The sequence below is a fragment of the Ovis canadensis genome, chromosome 5 (assembly GCF_042477335.2).
Source record: "Ovis canadensis isolate MfBH-ARS-UI-01 breed Bighorn chromosome 5, ARS-UI_OviCan_v2, whole genome shotgun sequence".
NCBI classification, from domain to species: domain Eukaryota; kingdom Metazoa; phylum Chordata; class Mammalia; order Artiodactyla; family Bovidae; genus Ovis; species Ovis canadensis.
Genome location: NC_091249.1, coordinates 103,133,590 through 103,154,389, shown reverse-complemented (window position 1 = coordinate 103,154,389; position 20,800 = coordinate 103,133,590). Strand labels below are relative to the sequence as shown.

At 37.6% G+C, this 20,800-nt stretch overlaps 1 protein-coding gene and 1 long non-coding RNA gene across 3 annotated transcripts in view; one reads left to right on the top strand and one right to left on the bottom strand.

The window, feature by feature from the left end:
• Positions 1-20,800, bottom strand: part of ADGRV1 (adhesion G protein-coupled receptor V1) — a 566,629-nt gene that overhangs the window by 181,999 nt on the left and 363,830 nt on the right. Inside the window, exon 84 of the mRNA XM_069590116.1 lies at positions 6,932-7,048. Coding sequence (XP_069446217.1) covers positions 6,932-7,048 — 117 coding nt within the window. The remainder of the gene's footprint in view (positions 1-6,931; positions 7,049-20,800) is intronic.
• The window catches only part of LOC138440509 (uncharacterized), a 62,792-nt gene that overhangs the window by 14,965 nt on the left and 27,027 nt on the right, over positions 1-20,800 (top strand). The gene's annotated exons all lie outside the window — the stretch shown is intronic.

The following is a 20,800-nucleotide window of genomic DNA, read 5'->3' as shown; positions in this document are numbered from 1 at the left end:
AGTTACTTCCATTCTCCACAATAAGGTGGGAGGGGAACATTTGAGATATATTCCTTTCCTTGTAATCATGGCTCCTCCATTGTATTCGAAAGAGTATCAAGAGACCATTACCTTTGCATGATATCTTTATGTTGACAGATATACAGCACATGTGCCTCAGTTTAACCAATGTTAGAACAAAAATGTTATGAAAATTCAATATAAGTTAGAGGTGTTATTCTCACCAACATGCTTCATACTGACGGAGAACAGCTTACCGCACATACCTATTTCCTGCTAAAGACTAACTGTGAATTGCAACGTCAGTATCTAGGTCTCCAATTACATTTCTAGCTCTAGTTTTAAATATTTTGTTAGAACCATCTAACGGACCATTTCAGGACATCTTATTTAGAGATAAGGAAGCTGAGGTGGTTAGAGAAAAGCATAACTTTTTCATATATGGGTTATAGAACAAAGCATCTTGTGAAGACTAAGGTTAAAATTTATTTCCATAGAAAGTCATACAAATACTGATGACTTATTATTTACACAAGGCTTATATTTTGTCTTCATTCCTCCCCGCCCAGCTGTATGTGTTAGTGGAGATGCATACTCCTTGTTCAAGCTTGGAGATAACCCACTCTCTCATTTGCCAAAACTAAATGAGAATTTACAAAGGACATTCAGAATAGAATGGCTGAAACATACCTGTGAGCCATGGAAAATTAATTGGTGTATACCTTGTAGTACCTAGTAAAATGCTTTGCATACAATCTTTATTGAGAAGCATAAAATAAATGAAGATATATACAATTTCAATATTTAACAATTATCACTGAATTCAGTAAAAACTTCATAATTTGGTTGAGTATTGAGTTTACTCATTTATACGCTACCTTCCCAGAAAGAACTGTAGGATTGACTTGAACTCCTAATGAGAAGGGTCAGCCTGTTGTTTAATATTTGATTAATTTTGTCACCAGAAACCTTGCATTGATATATAACATCAAGTTTTGTCACAGATCATGGGTGCTATTGATTTTGTTATTACCATTGGTTCTTAGTCATTCTTTTCGGACGAGAATCTGAGAAATGTTATCATGTGTCCTTGTTCCAGTTATCCTTCCTTTTAACAGTTTTTACAAGGCTTTGTGAAGACTGGAGAATTCAGAATTTCCTGGGTATGTCATTTTATCTTGATAATTACCAGCCTGTTGCCCTTAATACCTTTGATGTTCCCTCAAATTAAATCAATGATGAAGGAAAAACACAGCTAATATTAGCTTTTCCCTTCCTGTTGTTATGTTCTGGCACTAAGTAGTCTTTCTACCAAGGAATAAATCTATGTACATTTGGTTCGTCATAACCTGATTTTACAGAGAAATTAAAGTACAAGAGGTGAATGCTCAAGAACAACTGTGAAATGATTTCTAACTTTATTCTGCTATTTAAACATGTTCTTCAAGTAAGCTTTAGTTTCAAAATAAAACATTATATTTTTGATTAAGCTGTGTCCCTCAGCATGAAATAAAGAGATTGCAAGAACAATCCAGGCGCGGATATTAACTGAAGCATTTTTTAATACAATTTAACTTGGTGATAGGAAATGATCCTAACACTGGGCCAAATGAATACACAGGCAAAATTAAGTTCCTACTTACCTATATTATATATTTATATCTCAAATAATTTACTTGTGATTTATTTCCTGCAAAGATTAACTCATGGTCTGGCCACCCATCTGGTAACATGTTTCATGTAGATGTTAAGAGCAAAGACATTAGTTCTAGGAATTTATTCCATGGATATTCTATAAGTAAATAAATATTCAGAGTCCAAGGATGTTCAAGGAAACCTTGTTTATAAAGTAACTGGAAATAACCAGAACTTCATCACTAGGAGACTGGAAAAATAAATTATGGAATAACCATATTATAGTATAGAAAAGAAAGTGTATCAGGATGGGATAAATTTATATATATACTATATATATATATATACACACATACTGTATACAAACATATATAGACTATACACACACACAAACACACATATGTGCTTCTTTATATATTTATAAATATTTATATATTTGTGGAATATATCTGGAGGCATACACAGGATATGATTACCAGTGTTTACCTTCAGGAGTAGGGTGAGGGTAGAGCAGAGGGTGGAAAGCGTACGAAAGAAGGAGAAATAGACATAACTCGGCTGGTCAAAGGAAGTGGGAAAGTGTTTCAATAATTTCAGAGTGATCTTACATAAAGAGCAAACAGAGGGATAACTCAATTTCCACAGGCAAAGAGGGAGTTTGTGAGTTGTATCCCTCTAAAAAAAATTAGCAAAATAATTTGCTACTCTATTCCCATCATGCACAATATGATTTCCCTGCCAGAGAAGAGGGGAGCTGAAAGAAAAAGTCAGGAAAGGGGAAAACTCCACCAGCTCTGGAGCCGGCTATGCACCTTGCGTGCACTTCAGTAAAGAGGTTAGAGGTTATCTGTTTGATCAGCTTTGCAGCTCGTGTCTGCCTCATTCTGTCAGCCTTCTCTTTCCCCTGTATCAAGCTAATTCTCTTTTGCAAAACAAAGATGTGAATAATGTTGGAAAAAGAGTTTTCAACATGTGCCTATGTATTTTCCTAGCCATTAATATGGTAAATTAACACATACGGAGTGGGCCGTCCATCCCAGGAACTACTACTCCAAGCTCTCTCCATGTATTCATCTGTTTTTCCACAGTCCTCAAAGACAGGTACCATTACTATAAATCTACAGATCTAGTCATTCGGTAAGAAAAATCTAGGCTCGGAGAAGTTATGTAACATGTTCAACTACAAAACTGTTCTTTACTCTAAAACAGAATCCAATTGAACTACAATGTACTAAAAGTATGATATAAAAGTAAAGCAACTCTCTAAGATAAATTCATTTAAATCCATTTATTCTAAGAGTGCAGATAGAATGCAGATCAAAATAAATAGTCCTTACATGCTGAGCCCAATGATTAAGTTAGTAATTAACCTTTTATCAGTATAAGCTATACACACACATACATATATCAAATTCTCTAGTTGCTATATGAAGTAGAATTATTAAAATGTTAATATTCTTTCAGCTATTTCAACTTTGTTCAACTAATAAGACTGGATAGTCTAATCTTTTATGTAATGTTTTTTAAAAAAATTTTAGCTTTAAAAAGATTTTAGCAGACAGTATTTTATAAACAGGAAAATACAGGTTAGTAAAGCAACAACCTTTGACCACAAAGTAACTCATTAGAGGTAACCTACCTAGAATGAGAAGTTACTGAATTTTTCCCTTGTGGTCATACCACAAACCATGAAAAATGTGTGGTGTACCACCTAAAGCACATTAAACTTCACTGGTACTTTAAACAGTTTTCCTAAGCCATCAGCCATGCAGAAAGGTAATTAGCTTGTTAAATATGCATCAGCCACAATCATATTTACTCAAAACATGAAGACATACAGAATACACTAATCTCTATTAAATTGGGTGAAGATTTATATGAGATCCTATTAACACTCCCCTAAAGCAGATGACACCACTCTATGGCAGAAAGTGAAGAGGAACTAAAAAGCCTCTTGATGAAAGTGAAAGAGGAGAGTGAAAAAGTTGGCTTAAAGCTCAACATTCAGAAAACTAAGATCATGGCATCTGGTCCCATCACTTCATGGGAAATAGATGGGGAAACAGTGGCTGACTTTATTTTTGGGGGCTCCAAAATCACTGCAGATGGTGACTGCAGCCATGAAATTAAAAGACGCTTACTCCTTGGAAGAAAAGTTATGATCAACCTAGATAGCATATTAAAAAGCAGAGACATTACTTTGCCAACAAAGGTCTGTCTAGTCAAGGCCATGGTTTTTCCAGTGGTCATGTATGGATGTGAGAGTTGGACTGTGAAGAAGGCTGAGTGACGAAGAATTGATGCTTTTGAACTATGGTGTTGGAGAAGACTCCTGAGAGTCCCTTGGACTGCAAGGAGATCCAACCAGTCCGTTCTGAAGGAGATCAGCCCTGGGATTTCTTTGGAAGGAATGATGCTGAAGCTGAAACTCCAGTACTTTGGCCACCTCATGAGAAGCATTGACTCATTGGAAAAGACTCTGATGCTGGGAGGGATTGGGGGCAGGAGGAGAAGGGGATGACAGAGGATGAGATGGCTGGATGGCATCACTGACTCAATGGACATGAGTTTGAGTAAACTCCGGGAGTTGGTGATGGACAGAGAGGCCTGGCATGCTGCGATTCATGGGGTTGCAGAGTCGGACATGACTGAGTGACTGAACTGAACTGAACTGAAAGCAGGAGATCCACCTAAAAGATTATTCGAAAGTCGGTCATTTCCCCCTCTTTGAATATATCTCATCGAGTAGATGTTCTCTACTTTCAGACCCAGCTTTATCAACATTGAAATTTTTATTGGCTATAAAAGTTCTTGATGTGAATAAAAATTTGCTTCCCTAATTTTTGACCCATTTCTTCCGGCTCTTCCAAATGAAGTTATATAGTCCATTCTTTTCTTTGTCATAACAGCCCTCTGAGTAATTTCTGGACAGCCAGCCTATCTCCGAAGTTTTTTCCAGGTTAGTTATCTCCAGCTGCCTCCAAGTTTCTTATAGGACTGTCTTTCAGCTTCTCATTGGCTGGTTAATGTCCTTGCTGAAAGTAGCTACAGGGTGCCAAGCTGTTGTAGATTACAATGTAAACATGGCCCCCTCAGCTGTCTGCATACTGTTATTTATGTAACCCAGGCCTGTGTTTCTGTAGTTAACTGTAGTTGCTACGGTTTAAGCAATCTGGTCACACATTTGATTGCTACTGAGTTTGGGTTAAATTAAAATTTCAAGATGTTTACATTAGCCCCCATCAGATTATGTCTTTCACTCTCATTTTCAAGCTGTCACAGTACAGTTTCGCTGTATTTGTTCTGCCTGTACTCATAACACTGGCAGCTTATATTTTAGCTAACTTTTCAGCTCTGTATCATCTGTATACCTAATAAAACAGCTTTCTGTGTCTTCATCCAGGTCATTCATCAAAAACTGAATAGGTCAGGGACATGGACAGAGGCCTTCAGCAAACCACTATGGACCTCGGTTCTGGCAGATAAATGACAACACACACAGGATGTATATAAAAAATTTAACTTAAATAAACTGCTAAAGAGGATCAGAGAATCTTGCAAATGCGATTTTAATTTCAGCAAGTATTTGTTTTATCTTATAGTTTAGCTTTGCTTTTTAATTGTTTGGTGGGAGGTTGGAGAACACCATAAACCTTCCATAATTAGGACTTCTCAAAGAGTTATAAAACAATAATTCTATGAGGTAGGAATTATTGTCCCCATAATGCAGATTTAGAAACAAAACTTGGAGAGAGTCAATAACTTGATTAAGGTTACAAAGGTAATGACTGAGCCAGAATTCAAACCCAGATGCAGGTCTCTAATTGTTCCAATTAGTTCTATTAACCAAACAGTTTGGTTTTCTTCTCCTTCAAAAGTGAAGTGAAGTGAAGTCGCTCAGTCGTGTCCGACTCTTTGCGACCCCACGGCAGGCTCCTCCATCCATGGGATTTTCCAGGCGAGAAAACTGGAGTGGGTTGCCATTTCCTTCTCCATTCTCCTTCAGAGATAACTATAATATCATACCTGGGAAAAGATCCCTGCCATGAGTCTGTATAGTGTTCTCTCTTAATAGTATCTCCTCACTTTCCTCCAAAATTGCCAGATGGTAGAAATCCTACATTCTTCTTATTAAACAAGAAAAAAAGAACATGAGAGGGCCTGAACGCATCTGTTTACATAAAAAAGTTCACAAGCATACTCAGAAACACATAGGAAACTATTTCTCATGAAAGACTGAACATTACCACCATGTAGAAATCATTTTCAAAGGCAGCATATTTTAGTTGACCTATTGAATTGGTGACATTAATGGTGCTTAAGTGCATCCAATTCTCACATTAGCCTCTTCATCAAGCAAATCAGCACTGGGCAATAGAATCTGGAGTTTGAGTCGGAAAAGGAGTGTTCAAATCTCTCCTCAACGCCTCCCAGCTCCTCAGGAGAGTATGCTGGGTCTCTTTTGTCTTGCTCTGCACTCTCCCAAAGTGATCTCTTCTAAAGCAATGGCACCATTTTCCAACTCTAAGCCAAGAGTCATCTAGCAGGCACCTCTGTTCTGGAATTTACCATTCCACTTCTCTCAGAGTCTCCACTGGAGAGCTCACAAGAACTACACACTCAACTTGTCTTTAAAAAAAAAAAAACACCATCTTTCGCCAATCTCCAGCGATCATTACTTCAGTTCAAGGCACCGCTATCCATCCATTCACTCACACTGGAAACTTGGGTAAGCAACCTTCTGCACTACTAATAATAAATCTCTAATCCTGAAGTCCTACTTTAAAAACCAATTTTCAGAAGCTGTTCACTTCGCTTTGCCCCTTCTGTTCCTCTTCGGTTCACACCACTATGTTCTTTCCCCTGAATCCAGCTAAAGCTGCTTAAATGGCTCCCATATCAACTCTTTCCTGAGCTCAATTCACTACAACAGGGAGGTTTTCTAAAATCCAAATCTCATCATATCACTCTTTTGCTTAAAAGTAATTCCATTGACTTCCCCAAGGAAAACAAATTGAAGTTTCTTACTATGTCTTACAGGACCCACATCACAAGCCTCATCTCCTGCCACTCGCTTATGTAACTCTACTAGACCTCTTCCCACTTCCTCAGATTCACTATGCTTTCTAATGCTGTACAGTTTGGAAGGTTTTCCTTACATTGATCTCCTGGGGATGCAGTGATGGACATATGGAATTACTTCCATTTCAGTATAAAGAATATCAGCTATAAAGGCCACTCCCTCCAGATGCCCTGGAAAGTTGCATGGGGTAGAAGGAGGAAATGAGGTACCAACCTGGATGAGCATCCAGCTGAACTGGCAAAGATACAGGTAATGTGTGACTGCGGCAATGGCTGAACAGCTCGCCTCTGTGAGTTGGGGACTTGCGTATGCAGATGCTAGAAATACAATCTGTAAGAAACAAATACCTTTATTTTTAAATCACGTTAAAGTCAATCAAGAATATTTTAAAAAATCAATTTTCTTATTTGAATCAATGATTCAATGACTCAAAGGGAAAATAAGTTGATTTGTTGCCCAACTGAGAAGACCAAGTCATCCTAAAACAAAAATACATGGGTTTTTATGCTTCTAAGAAAAAAAATTAATGATATGAAATTATGCTACATGCTGTTTTGGACTGTCATTGGAAATTCTCAGAGTAAATCTTGCTCTTATCAAGGATGGACAAAAATCATATGAAATATATTTACTTAAGTAAAAGTGAGAAAATAGAGTGGAAGTACCATTCTTTATGTAAGTCAAACCTCATAGGAGAGGAAAAAAAAAGAGAGGTAAAATTTCTAAGTTTATTATCATCTGCATCATCGTGTTAGGAAGTAATTCATGTAACAAAACAGACTTAAAATAAATTTTAAATTTCAAACCCTACAGTTACCGTAATTCTTGGATTTTTATTTCAACTGTCTTCAAGTCTGTTCAAAAGTATCCTTCACAGTAAGATCTCTCTTGACTACACTATTGAAAATTATATCCCCTTTTCTTCTTTATTTCCACTCACGTGATCATCTGATTCTTTCTTTTTTTAATAGCACTTGCCACTTTCTAACACGTTCTATAATTTATTTCTTATGTTTCTTGGTCATTTTTAGTCTCACTTATTAGAATGTAATCCCTGTAAAGGCAGAATCACTGAATGTTTTACCCACTGTTGTACACAACTCACATAGCCCAGTATCTGGAACATAGTGAGTGAGTGAGTGAAGTCGCTCAGTCGTGTCCGACTCTTTGCGATCCATGGACTATAGCCCACCAAGCTCCTCCATCCATGGGATTCTCCAGGCAAGAAAACTGGAGTTGGTTGCCATTTCCTTCTCCAGGGGATCTTCCTGACCCAGGGAACGAACCCAGGTCTCCTGCATTGTAGGCAGACGCTTTAACCTCTGCGCCACCAGGGACATAGTAGGTACTCTTAAATCTTTTATAGGGTTTCCCTGGTGGCTCAGATGGTAAAGCGTCTGCCCGCAATGAGGGAGACCCAGGTTCGATTCCTGGGTCGGGAAGATCCCCTGGAGAAGGAAATGGCAATCCACTCCAGCACTCTTGCCTGGAAAATCCCGTGGACAGAGGAGTCCATGGGGTTGGGCTGCAAAGAGTCGGACACGACTGAGCGACTTCAATCTTTTATTGGAGGTACTCAATAAGTACTTGTTGAATAAATGGATAAATAAATGAAGTGAAACACTCCTGTGATTTCTATTATTTTGAATTTTCTCTATTTTATGACTACTGTGTTAAATTTTATAATGGAAACTACACAAGGCAAGGGAAACTTTACAGCAATAATAACATACTGTAACATTGCAAGGAATAAATTCCCTTCCTCTTTAGTTCAGAGACCAAGTCTTCCTGACTTAATATTTTTATAAGCTGCTACCATGTCTGAAACATCCCTGAAATGTTCAACAAATGATTGTTGAAAGAAAGAAAGAAAGAAAGAAAGAAAGAAAGAAAGATTCCAAAATGATAGAGCGGTGTTGAAAGGAGATAACTGACTTATGTCTCAAAATAGCCCAGCTTCTAAAAAGGAAACACAAATATTAGTGCTTCTTGGATTTAAAAAAAATGAACAATGTGTTCAAAATAGGAAATACAAATATCACTAGTGCTTCTTGGATTTTTTAAAAATGAATAATTTGCTCAAAATCAAATCAGAGTATTGTTTCTATTTTCCAATGAAATAGCCCCTCCCCAATCCACTTGTCCCAAACATGTGTACATTAAATTTTCTCAAAAATTTCTGCCCGAAAGTTTTCCCAGGATGGCATCACTGTGGTGAATGACAGGATCTGGGATGAGACCTCACATGCTTCCAGCATCACTACTTCACAGGGAAAAACTAACCATAACCAGTCTCCTCAGCCAATTACAGAAGAACCAAAATGCTAATTCATAAATTTACAGTAATATGTATCTCATGCCATGCTGACTCTTCCCTCTTTGGAATTATTTATTGAGTACTTCCTGTACCAAGTATAGGAGAAAAAGAATCCTGCCTTTTTTTCTTTTTCAAGCTATGGACACTGAACAAGTCAGTTTACCCTTTTGGGACTAATTCCCTCATCAGTATAAGGAGGAAGTTAGAAAAAATTAACTGTAAAGTCCCTTTCTACTTCAAAATTCCAGTATTCTTTTTCAAGTGAGAAGTATTTCTATTTCAATTTTTTGTTTATTTAGTTCTAGGTTGGGAGTATACGTTGCTCACAATAAAATAAAAGCAGACACTAGGAAGGAATGTCTCATTATTTCCTAACAATCTGGTATAAATGAGTTCCCTGAATAAACAATGTCAACAAATTCCCTTTCCAGAACTTATCACAAATAGCTTTTGAATTAATGAGGGCTTACCTTAAAAACATGCTCAAATTTTCCTAGATTTTTAGCTTCTAAGTTCTGAGTTGTAATGTCATAAATTTAACCTTCCTAAATTGTACAAATGATTTCTTTACCAGCTGAGCCACAAGGGAAGGCCAAGAATACTGGAGTAGGTAGCCTGTTCCTTCTCCAGCAGATCTTCTCAACCCAGGATCAAACCAGGGTCTCCTGCATTGTAGGCGGATTCTTTACCAGCTGAGCTATCAGGGAAGTTCATTCTCTTAACACTTTCATCAAAACACTAACAATGAACAATAAACACTAGAAACTGTACTTTAAAAGATTCAAGAGATATAGAACTATGAGATTCAGTCCCCAAAAATGAAAAAAAAAATCAAAATTGTATGTTTTCCTTTTTACAAAGTGGCATCTTTTCATAAAGTCTTCATGAGATTACTTATAAACCTCTCTAATTCAGATCCTATAGTATAGATTGTGTTGAATTTATTCTGTAGTTTTGTCCTGATCACCCTGAATAGTTTGCTAGGTAAAACAACAGCATAAATCAAACTGTAGGCTTCCCTGGTGGCTCAGCAGGTAAAGAATCTGCCTGTAATGCAGAAGACCTGGATTCAACTTCTGGGTCGGGAAGATTCCCTGGAGAAGAGAATGGCCACCTACTCCAGTATTCTTGCCTGGAGAATTCCACGGACCATGGAGCCTGGCAGGCTATAGTCCACGGGGTTGCAAAGAGTCAGACATGACTGAGAGACTAACATTTTCACCTTTTACTTTTCAAACTGTAATTGAATATGCTTAGTTTTATGCATTCTATGACACTATTTATAAATGGTACACTAATTTAAATGATTCTTATTCTTTTCAATGTCTATTTCTTTGAAACAAATCAGTACGTTATTGTTTAAAACTGTATTTACTTTCAAAATACAATTTTAACACCCAAAATTTCAATCTTAAGATACTTCTTCATGTTTTATTATGTTGTAATTTTTTTCTAAATCATAAGACTATTTACAAACCTACTTGTGTAATTATGAACATTCTTCCAGAACGTTCTCTAAGAGAAATGCTTTTTCTCATAATGAGAAAAGATTGATAGGTTGATAAGCAGGAGAAGGCTGAGCTCTTAATAAACATTACAAAAACAAGGATGAGCTAAGAATACTTGGAGAACCAGCAATTACACAACATTGGGCCTATCTATAACTAAATTAAAGTGAATTGAAATACAAATTAAACAATGAAAGTAAAATAAAATCTCCTAGCATATTTGGCTCACATATCCTTAAGACACATTACCTAAGAGACAGGAAGTTTACCACTGCTTTTTCACTCAAACACATAGAGATGTCCAGGAAAAAGGGATATTCTCAATTAGTTCTCTGGATACACTAAGTTGAACACCATAGGAGGAAACAATAAATTTTTCAATGGTCCATCATTCAGGTGTTGATTCATTCGGTAAGCAAGTGTTGGAGTGCCTACTGTCTACAAAGCACTATATTAGCTATGCAAGATGAAGAATTTGATGGCACAAAACAGTGTAAAGAGAGGTGCTACATATTTTCTCTTGGTTTGCATGTGCGTGTGAGCACACGTGCATGCGTGTCACGTACTAATGATGTGAAGTCATTACTGTTTCCATCTCAATTTAGTAAATGATGACAGAGGATCTGATAGGGGAACTAACTTGTTTAAGGCTCTCTGAACAAGCATTAAAGTGGGGTTCAAATCCTGGTGTTCCGATTTGTAAAACCAGTGTTCTTTCTAGAACATCATGCTGCTGCTCCCCAAGCTATTCAACATCAAGCAGGAGTCCTATCTCAAAGTCCTGAAATTCTAGTTTAGTGTTTGTTTCTCAACGTTTTGTAACTCATGGGCCACCGCAGGTTCACAATGGCAACAGAGCATAACAACTATGGCAAATATAACATCACTCTTAATTCTATATTGATACAACATATGTACATCTTAACTAAAAGAAAACTGTATTCCCAAAAGAGAATATCTGATCTATTTTGTTGACAACTTATAAAATTCTTCCTTCTTCTGGTTGATTAGAGCCCTATTATAACAGCTAAGGGAGGACATGGGCTTCCCTGGTGGTTCAGCTGGTAAATAATCCACGTGCAATACAGGAGACCTGGGTTCGACCTCTGGGTTAGGAAGATCCCCTGGAGAAGGGAAAGGCTACCCACTCCAGTATTCTGGCCTGGAGAATCCCATGGACTGTATAGTTCATGGGGTCGCAAAGAGTCAGACATGACTGAGCGACTTTCACACACACACACACACACACACACACACACACACAAGGGAGGACACGGAGGACATATATTCTTTCACTTTAAATATATAACACGTGTCTCTTCTAACTTGGGCTAAATAATAACAATTAATAAAAGCTGATTTTCCTGTAAACTCCATTTCTCAGTACTCCTTTATACACACTCCTGCCACCATCCCCTCCCTTTACCACACACATTCCCCCTCCTCTCTCTATGACAGTCTTCTCTCCACTCTCCATCTTACCCAGACCTACTCAGTTTTTACAGAAGCAGCTCAAATTTCACCTATTCTGATCATGACAGACTCCTAGACTTTTCTATTTCTTTGAGTGCTAATAGCACTTGCTAAGCATTTACACTGGGCCAAATGTTGTCCTTTCACACAGGGAAGTTCCTAGGAGGAAGCAAGACATGCACATACGATGCAATAAAATGTGACAGGTGCTGTAGTGGACGATGGTGTAAAACATCAGGGGAATGCAAAGTCAAGACTGAAGAGTGCTGCTTGTGTATGGAAGTCAAAGGAATATTCAAAGAGGAAACAGAATTGCAAGTGGCTTGGCCTATACCTTCTCTTCCACAGGACCCTCCATGTTCCAAACCTGCTGCTCTAACTGCACTGATTGCCCTTCTCTAAAACATGTTCCCATCATCTCTCAACTCTTTGCTTCTGTTCGTTGTCTTCTGTGTAGCTTGAATTTTTGTTTGATCTTTCTCTATCAGAAATTATATCCATTTTTCAAGGTGTGGTGGAAATGTCAACTCTATCATATGGCTATTTCTTTCAACCATAAATAACCATTTCAAGCTCTGAATTTTTAAAGGCAGGATTCTGTTATAACAATCAATCCATTTTGCTATCCAATTCTTTAGATTAAAAATTAACTTAAATCTCCTGGAAAACTGTCAACTCCTTAAAGGCAACAATCCAGTAATATTCTGTATTATTATTTTGAATATATTTTTAAGAAGGAAGTATCGCTAAGTATTCAGTATCCCATACAGACTCTATCATGATTTTGAGCATAGTATTTTCTTAAACAGTATTATTGACGTATGATTGACCGACAATAAATGGGACATATATAATGTGTATGATTCAATAAGTTTTGACCTGTGAAACCATCTTCACAATCAAGATAATTAACGTATGCTGCCCCAAGCTTCCTCACGACCTTTGTAGTACCTCCTTGCTCCACCACCACACTGCACATCCTCAGGCAACCTGTTTCCTGTCGCTATACATTAGTTTCATTTACTAGAATTCTATGTTAATGGAAACATATGTACTCTTTTCTCTCTGGTTTATTTTACTCAGCATCATTACTTTGAAATTCATCCAAAATAATGTATCAATGGTTTATTCTGTTTTTATTGTTGAATAATATTCTAATAACGTGTCCTATCACGTGTTGATGGATATTTGGGTTGTTTCCAGTTTGGGGCTTTTACGGAGAAAAGCTGCTACGAATGTACAAATCTTAGTATGGACATATGCTTTCATTTATCTTGAGTAAATACTTGGGAGAGGAATGGCTGGGCCATATGCTGGGTATTTAATCTTTTAAAAACCTGATTAAGGGACTGGCCTGGTGGTCCAGTGGCTAAGAATTCACCCACCAATGCAGGGAACATGTGTTCAATCCCTTGTCCAGAAAGATTTCATATGCTATATGGTGCAGCTAAGCCTGTGTACCACAAAGACTGAATTCACGATCTAGAGCCATCAAGCTACAGCTACTGAGCCCACATGTTGCAACTAATGAACTATATACTAACAACTAACTATTAGAGAAATTAAGAAAATAGTCCCCTTTACATCTGCATCAATAAGAATAAAATATCTAAGAACAAATCTAAGGCAATAAAAGACCTGAAATTGAAGAAGACACAAACCGATGGAAAGATATACCATGCTCATGAATTAGAAGAATTAATATTGTTAAAATGACCATACTACTCAAAGCAATCTACAGAGTCAAAGCAATGCTTATCAAAATACCTGTAACATTTTTCACAAAACTAGAACAAATAATTCTAAAATTTGTATGAAAACATATAAGGCTGTGAATAGCTGAAACAATCTTGAGGAAGAAGAACAAAGTTGGAGGCATCACATTCCTTGATTTCAAACTATACTACAAAGCTACAGTCATCAAAGCAGTATAACACTGGCACAAAAACAGACACATAGATTAATGGCCTAGAATACAGAGTCCAGTAATGAATCCACACTTAAATGAACAATTAATCTACGACAAATGAGACAAAAATATACACAGGGAAAAGACAGCCTCTTTAGTAAATGGTTTTGGGGAAACCAGTCAGCTGCGCTCAAAAGAATCAAACTAGGTTACTCTCTCACACTATGCATAAAACTAAATTCAAAAACAGATTAAAGACTTAAATATAAAACCTGAAACCATAAAGTTTCTAGAAGAAAATGCAGGCAAGTTCTTTGACAGTGGTCTCAGTAATACATTTCAGTCTCAGTATTTTGGGATGTGTCTCCTCATTTGCAGAGAACAAAAGCAAAAACAAACAAATGAGACTACATCAAACTAAAAATCTTTTGCTTAGCGAAGGAAACTATTGGCAAAATGAAAAGGCTGTCTACTAAACAGGGGAAAGTATTTGCAAATGATACACTTGATAAGGAATTAACATTCAAAATATATAAAGAGCTCATACAACTCTTCTTCAAATAAAACCAAACAACCTGATTAAAAAATAGGTAGAAGATCTGAATAGACATTTTTCCAAAGAAGACATACAGATGGCACATGAAAAGACACTCAACATCATTAATCAAGCTGGGCTGTGCTCAGTCGCTCAGTCGCTCAGTCATGCCCAGCTCTTTGCGACCCCACAGACTGTAATCCGCCAGGCTCCTCTGTCCCTCTGTCTTGCCTGGGGATTCTCCAGGCAAGAATACTGGAGTGGGTTGCCATGCCCTCCTCCAGGGGATCTTCACAACCCAGGGATCGAACCCAGGTTTCCAGCACTGCAGGCAGATTCTTTACCGTTTGAGCCACCAAGGAAGCCCAAGAATACTTTACCAGCTGAGTACCCAGGATGCCCCATTAATCACGAGGGACATGCAAATCAAAACCACAATGGGATGTCACGTCACACTTGTCAGAATGGCTATCAAAAAGACCACAGATAACAAATGTTGGCAAAAAGATAGAGCAAAAGGAACCCCTGTACACTGCTGATGGGAATGCAAGTTGGTGCAGTCCCTATGGAAAACAGTATGATGGTGCCTCAAAAAATTAAAAATGGAATCACCATATAACCTACCAGTTCCATTAAGGAATGGGCATTAATCCATGGAAAACAAAAATACTAATTAGAAAAGATATAAGAAGACTCTTGAGAGTCCCTTGGAATGCAAGGAGATCCAACCAGTCCATTCTAAAGGAGATCAGCCCTGGGTGTTCTTTGGAAGGCATGATGCTAAAGCTGAAACCCCAGTACTTTGGCCACCTCATGCAAAGAGTTGACTTATTGGAAAAGACTCTGACACTGGGAGGGATTGGGGGCAGGAGGAGAAGGGGACGACAGAGGATGAGATGGCTGGATGGCATCACCAACTTGATGGACGTGAGTTTGGGTGAACTCCGGGAGATGGTGATGGACAGGGAGGCCTGGCGTGCTGCAATTCATGGGGTCGCAGAGAGTCAGACACGACTGAGCAACTGAACTGAACTGAACTGATGCATCCCTCCGTTCATCACAGCATTATTTACAATAGCTAAGATATGGAAGGAACCTAAGTGCCAATCAATAGATGCATGTGTGTGTGTGAAAGAGAGATTGGAATATTACTCAGCCATAGAAGAGAATGAAATCTTGCCATTTACAACATGAATGGACTTAGTTGGTATTATGCCAAGTAAAACAAGTTAGAGGAAGACAAGTACTATATTATTTCACCTGTGCATGGAATATAAAAAATAAAAATGGCCAAGCATAACAAAACAGAAATAGACCTATATATTCAGAGAACAAACAGGTGGTTGCTAGAGTGGAGGGGAGCGAGTGGAGCAAAGAAGTGGGTGAGGGAGATTAAAAGGCTGTTTACAAAGAATGGTTCTACATTTAAAACTTAAGAAAATTTCAGGAAGATGTTTAAAATCACACAGTCTATTTTCAAGGATTCACAGTAACTGATGAAATTTTGTTCATTCTTTCCTCACTAAAGCAAGAGGAACAGGTATCTTCAAAATTCTCTATCACTTTAAAAAGAATTCAAAATTCTGCCTTGTTCCTGACTTGGTCTTGAAAAATTAGCAATCTCATCATCTCTCTACAACCCAGTTCAACTAGTTTAGCAATCTCATTACCTCTCTACAACCCAGTTCAACTAGTTACCCAGTAGGCACAGAGTATCTAGGACTGAGGTGGGCTCTATGGAAGACACTAAGGAGCAGGAGAAATGTTTCCTAATTGGGAACAATGGATTATCTAGAAGCAGAGATGAGATGATCTACACCAAGGCTGAGTCACACACAAGATTCCCTCTCTCTTACTGTTTTCATGCCTTAACCCCAAACTTTTATAAAGTGATCATTCTTTGTTCTGCTAAGGAGGAATAAAGATATAAAAGAAGATTGAGGCTTATTTCTATTGATGGCAGTAAAATGAAATAGTCAGCATTAATGTTTAGCTCAATTAGCCACTTCATCTGCAGGAAGAGAACATTATTTATAATAGATTATTAATTTTTTAAAGATTGTCTTGATGTGGGCCATTTTTAAAGTTTTTATTCAATTCGCCACAATATTGTTTCTGTGTTATGTTTTGGTTTTTTGGCCATGAGGCATGTGAGATCATAGCTCCCTGACCAGAGATGGAACCCACGACTAACACTTTCACTTTCATAGCTATATATATACTCTATATCTCTCTTTCTCCTTCTCACCATATATATATATATATGTATATATATATATATATATATATTCAATTTTATCCATGAGATGAATACAGTTCAAAATGAAGCACCAAACTTTTACATCTACTCATTACTGTATTTTTCATTGAAATAACTACCATAATTATGAATATATGGTCAGCTCTCCTAATATTTGGAACCATTCAATAGTTAAGATACTGATAGGAATTATGGAGCAGCTGTTGGACAAAGTTCAAGTTTAACAATGCATTATTCTGGAAATGGTTAATCAAGCATGAGTGAATCCCTTCTTTGTCAAAGAAGCTCCGTATCAGAACACCACGTACTTTACTGAGTCACTTCCAAACAGTGAATGGAACACACTCTATTTTAAAAACCAAGAGGACTGGGCTGGATGCAGGCTAATGTGCCTTACCACACTGCTCTACAATATCATGATCTTTTTTTTGTTTGTTTGTTTCATTCTGACTTGTCATTCAAAAGCATCTCAGAATATGTGGGTCAGACTTTAAATCAAATTCAGCCATCATGAGCGTAGGTACTTTATGATGCAGAGAACTCCTTGAGTTTCCCTGTCTCGGGGAAAGGCAAGCACTCTCTCTTCTCTACACTTGTCCGTGCATGCTCAATAGCTCAGTCGTGTCCAACTCTTTCTTTGCGACCCCATGGACCATAGTCCACCAGGTTCCTCTGCCCACGGAATTTTGCGGGCAAGAATCCTAAAGGGGGTTGCATTTCCTACTCCAGTTCCTTCTTCTGGTAACCTATTCTGGGATCCCGCTCACCCATTTATTGCCTCTACCATCTAAGCCCAATGCATTTTTAATTCAGTTTTTATAGTCATTAAAACAATTTCATGTACATGGTTTTTAAGTTTCAATTGTTTTAGAAGGTTGAGAACAGACCAGCTGTGCTCTAAGGCCTGCCGTGCAGTCATCATCCTGGGATTCTCCTTGCATTCTAGATTCTGAATTTCTGTTTTCCTCCTCCTTCCTGTTCTGAAGCACATCTCTAGTAGCTATGTCAGTACACAGAGATCACTTTTTTGAAGACTTGTATGACTGAGGTCTTGTATGACTGTGTTATAAAAACAATTTACAGTCAGAATTCTAAACTTACTAATTTTTGTCCTCTGGTGTTGCTGTTGAGAAGTCTAAGACCATTCTAATCCCCAGCATGTGACACTGGGCTGAGGGTTGGGTGGATCCTCTGGAAATCCTTAGCTCTTGTTTTATTACAGTGTTCTGAAATGTCACAGTGATTCCACACTTTGTTTGGTTTTGTTTGCTAAGCATTTTAAGGGCTCTTATGAATCATATTCTTCAATTCTGGCCATTTTTATTATGTATTTCTTTGATAATTTCTTCCTCTCCATTGTCTCTTTTCACACTTTCTAGATCCATTATTAACTAGGTATTGGACCTTCTGGCCTGATTCCTTCTTTCCTTCTTCTTCTAAAAATATATTCTTTTTATTTACTACCCTCTTTGTTCCCCATCTAGCTCATGAAGATACTCGTAAGAAAAAAGTTTGTTTAACATTTTTAAACTTAAAGTCTACCATATATACAGTAGATCTTAGGAATCTTTAATTGCAATTAGACAAAATTTTACATCTCTATATACCCCCTATAAAATCACCATCAAGATCAAGATATATAACATTTCCAACATCTCATAAGGTTCACTTATTTCCCTTCCCAGTTAATACTCAGTAGCTTTTATCCGAGTCACGGCACCAAAAAAAAAAAAAAAATACTCAGTAGCTTTAAGAAAATCACCATATACACCTGTATTACCATCAGTTAGTTCTGGCTATTCTTAAACTTCATATGAATTGACTATAGTATGTACTATTTCATATCTGGTTTATTTCTCTTAACAAATGTTTGTGAGATTCATCTATGTTGTTGCAATAATGGTTCACTCTGTTTTTCATTGCTGTATAGTATTCCACTGAATGAATACACCAAAATGTATCCATTCTACTTCCTATGGACATTTGGGTTATTTACAATTTGGGAATGCTATACTTAAAACTCAACATTCAGAAAACTAACATCATGGCATCCAGTCCCATCACTTCATGGCAAACAGATGGGGAAACAATGGAAACAGTGAGAGACTTTATTTGGGAGTGGGGGGGGCTTCAAAATCACTGCAGATGGTGACTGTAGCCATGAAATTAAAAGAAACTTGCTCCTTGGAAGAAAAGCTATGACTAACCTAGACAGCATATTAAAAAGCAGAGACATTAATTTGCCAACAAAGATCCACCTGGTCAAAGGTATAGTTTTTCTAGCAGTCATGTCTGGATGTGAGAGTCGGACTATAAAGAAAGTTAAGCACTGAAGAATTGATGCTTCTGAACTGTCGTATTGGAGAAGATTCTTGCAAGTCCCTTGGACTGCAAGGAGATCCAACCAGTCCATCCTAAAGGAGATCAGTCCTGGGTGTTCATTGCAAGGACTGATGTTGAAGCTGAAACTACAATACTTTGGCCACCTGATGCAAAGAGCTGGCTCATCTGAAAAGACCTTGATGCTGGGCAAGATTGAAGGCGGGAGGAGAAGGGGATGACAGAGGATGAGATGGTTGGATAGCATCACCGACTCAATGGACATGAGTTTGGGTAAACTCCGGGAGTTGGTGATGGACAGGGAGGCCTGGCATGCTGCAGTCCATGGTGCTACAAAGATTTGGACACAACTGAGCGACTGAACTGAACTGATGAATAAAGCTGTAATAAATATCTCACAGACTAGTCTTTTATGGCTTATTTATCCTGGGTACTTATTTAAGAAGAAAATTGATAGATTGTAGGATAGGTGTATGTTTGTTTAGCAGAAATTCCCAATGGCAACACCTGGTATTGTATGTTTTTTCTGAATTTTAGTCATTCTGGTTGATGAACAATTGTGTATCATTCTGGTTCACATTCATTTTTTAACTCTCTTTAACTAGGTTCCATGGTTACCAAGGAGCCACTAAGACTACTTTTTAGTATTCATGCAACTTGATCTCTTTGATATTTTGTTATTGGCATACCTTCCTTCTTTATATTTGCTTGCTTCTAAATCTCTTCCTTATACAACATAAAGATTTCATTCTTCTGAACCAAAGAGTCCTGGATTCAAATTTTAATATTACCAGTAGACCACAGTGATGTCAGGGAAGTTATTCAACTTTCTGAACTTCAGTATCTATATCTTTAAAATCAAGCTAACTACATTCATCTCATGGGGTAGTTGTGAAGAATAAGTAATGTCAAATGTAGCGTATCTCAAACTTCTACTGGAAAAGAATATGCATGTCTGATTCCTCCTGGGAAGTCTGGGGCTGTGTCCTTGACAAATACTTCTTTTGTGCGTGTGTCATACTTCATCTTAAATATTGCATATGTGCATACAGTATTCATGCATACACGAATCTTGCATACGTGATGCTAAGTCACTTCAGTCGTGTCCAACTCTTTGCGACTCTATGGACTGTAGCCTGCCAAGCTCCTCTGTCCGTGGGATTCGGCAGGCAAGAATATGGGCGTGGGTTGCCATGCCCTCCTCCAGGGGATCTTCCCAACCCAGGGATCGAAACTGTGTCTCTTATGTCTCCTGCACTGGCAGGTGGGTTCTTTACCACTAGTGCCACCTGGGAAGCCCAGGTGAATTTTACATGTTGCTTAATAGCATCCTGCTTATCTAACCATATGTATATTAATTTTATTCTGCTGTAAAACAAGACTGATAACTGATGATGTAGGAAGACAGGACAGACACATGGGTTCTCATTCACGCGTAATACTGTCCTCCTTTATCCAGGGGATAAATACACCCGTGAAAAGAATAGACAATCTTGACCTTCTCCATGCTGTTTCAGAACCTGCATTCTCTTCCTTCTACCACTCTTAAATAATAGTATTTCAGACCTGCTTAGAATACTAAAGAAAAAAAAAAAGGGAGAAGAAAAATCTGTCTTTTGAATAAAAAGAAATTCAGTTCCTTGGCCAGGGAAGGTCTTGCACTGTGTTGCTTAGGCATTTTGGAATTGCATTTTAAAAAATAAATAATTTTAAAAATAAATAAATAAAATAATAAATAAA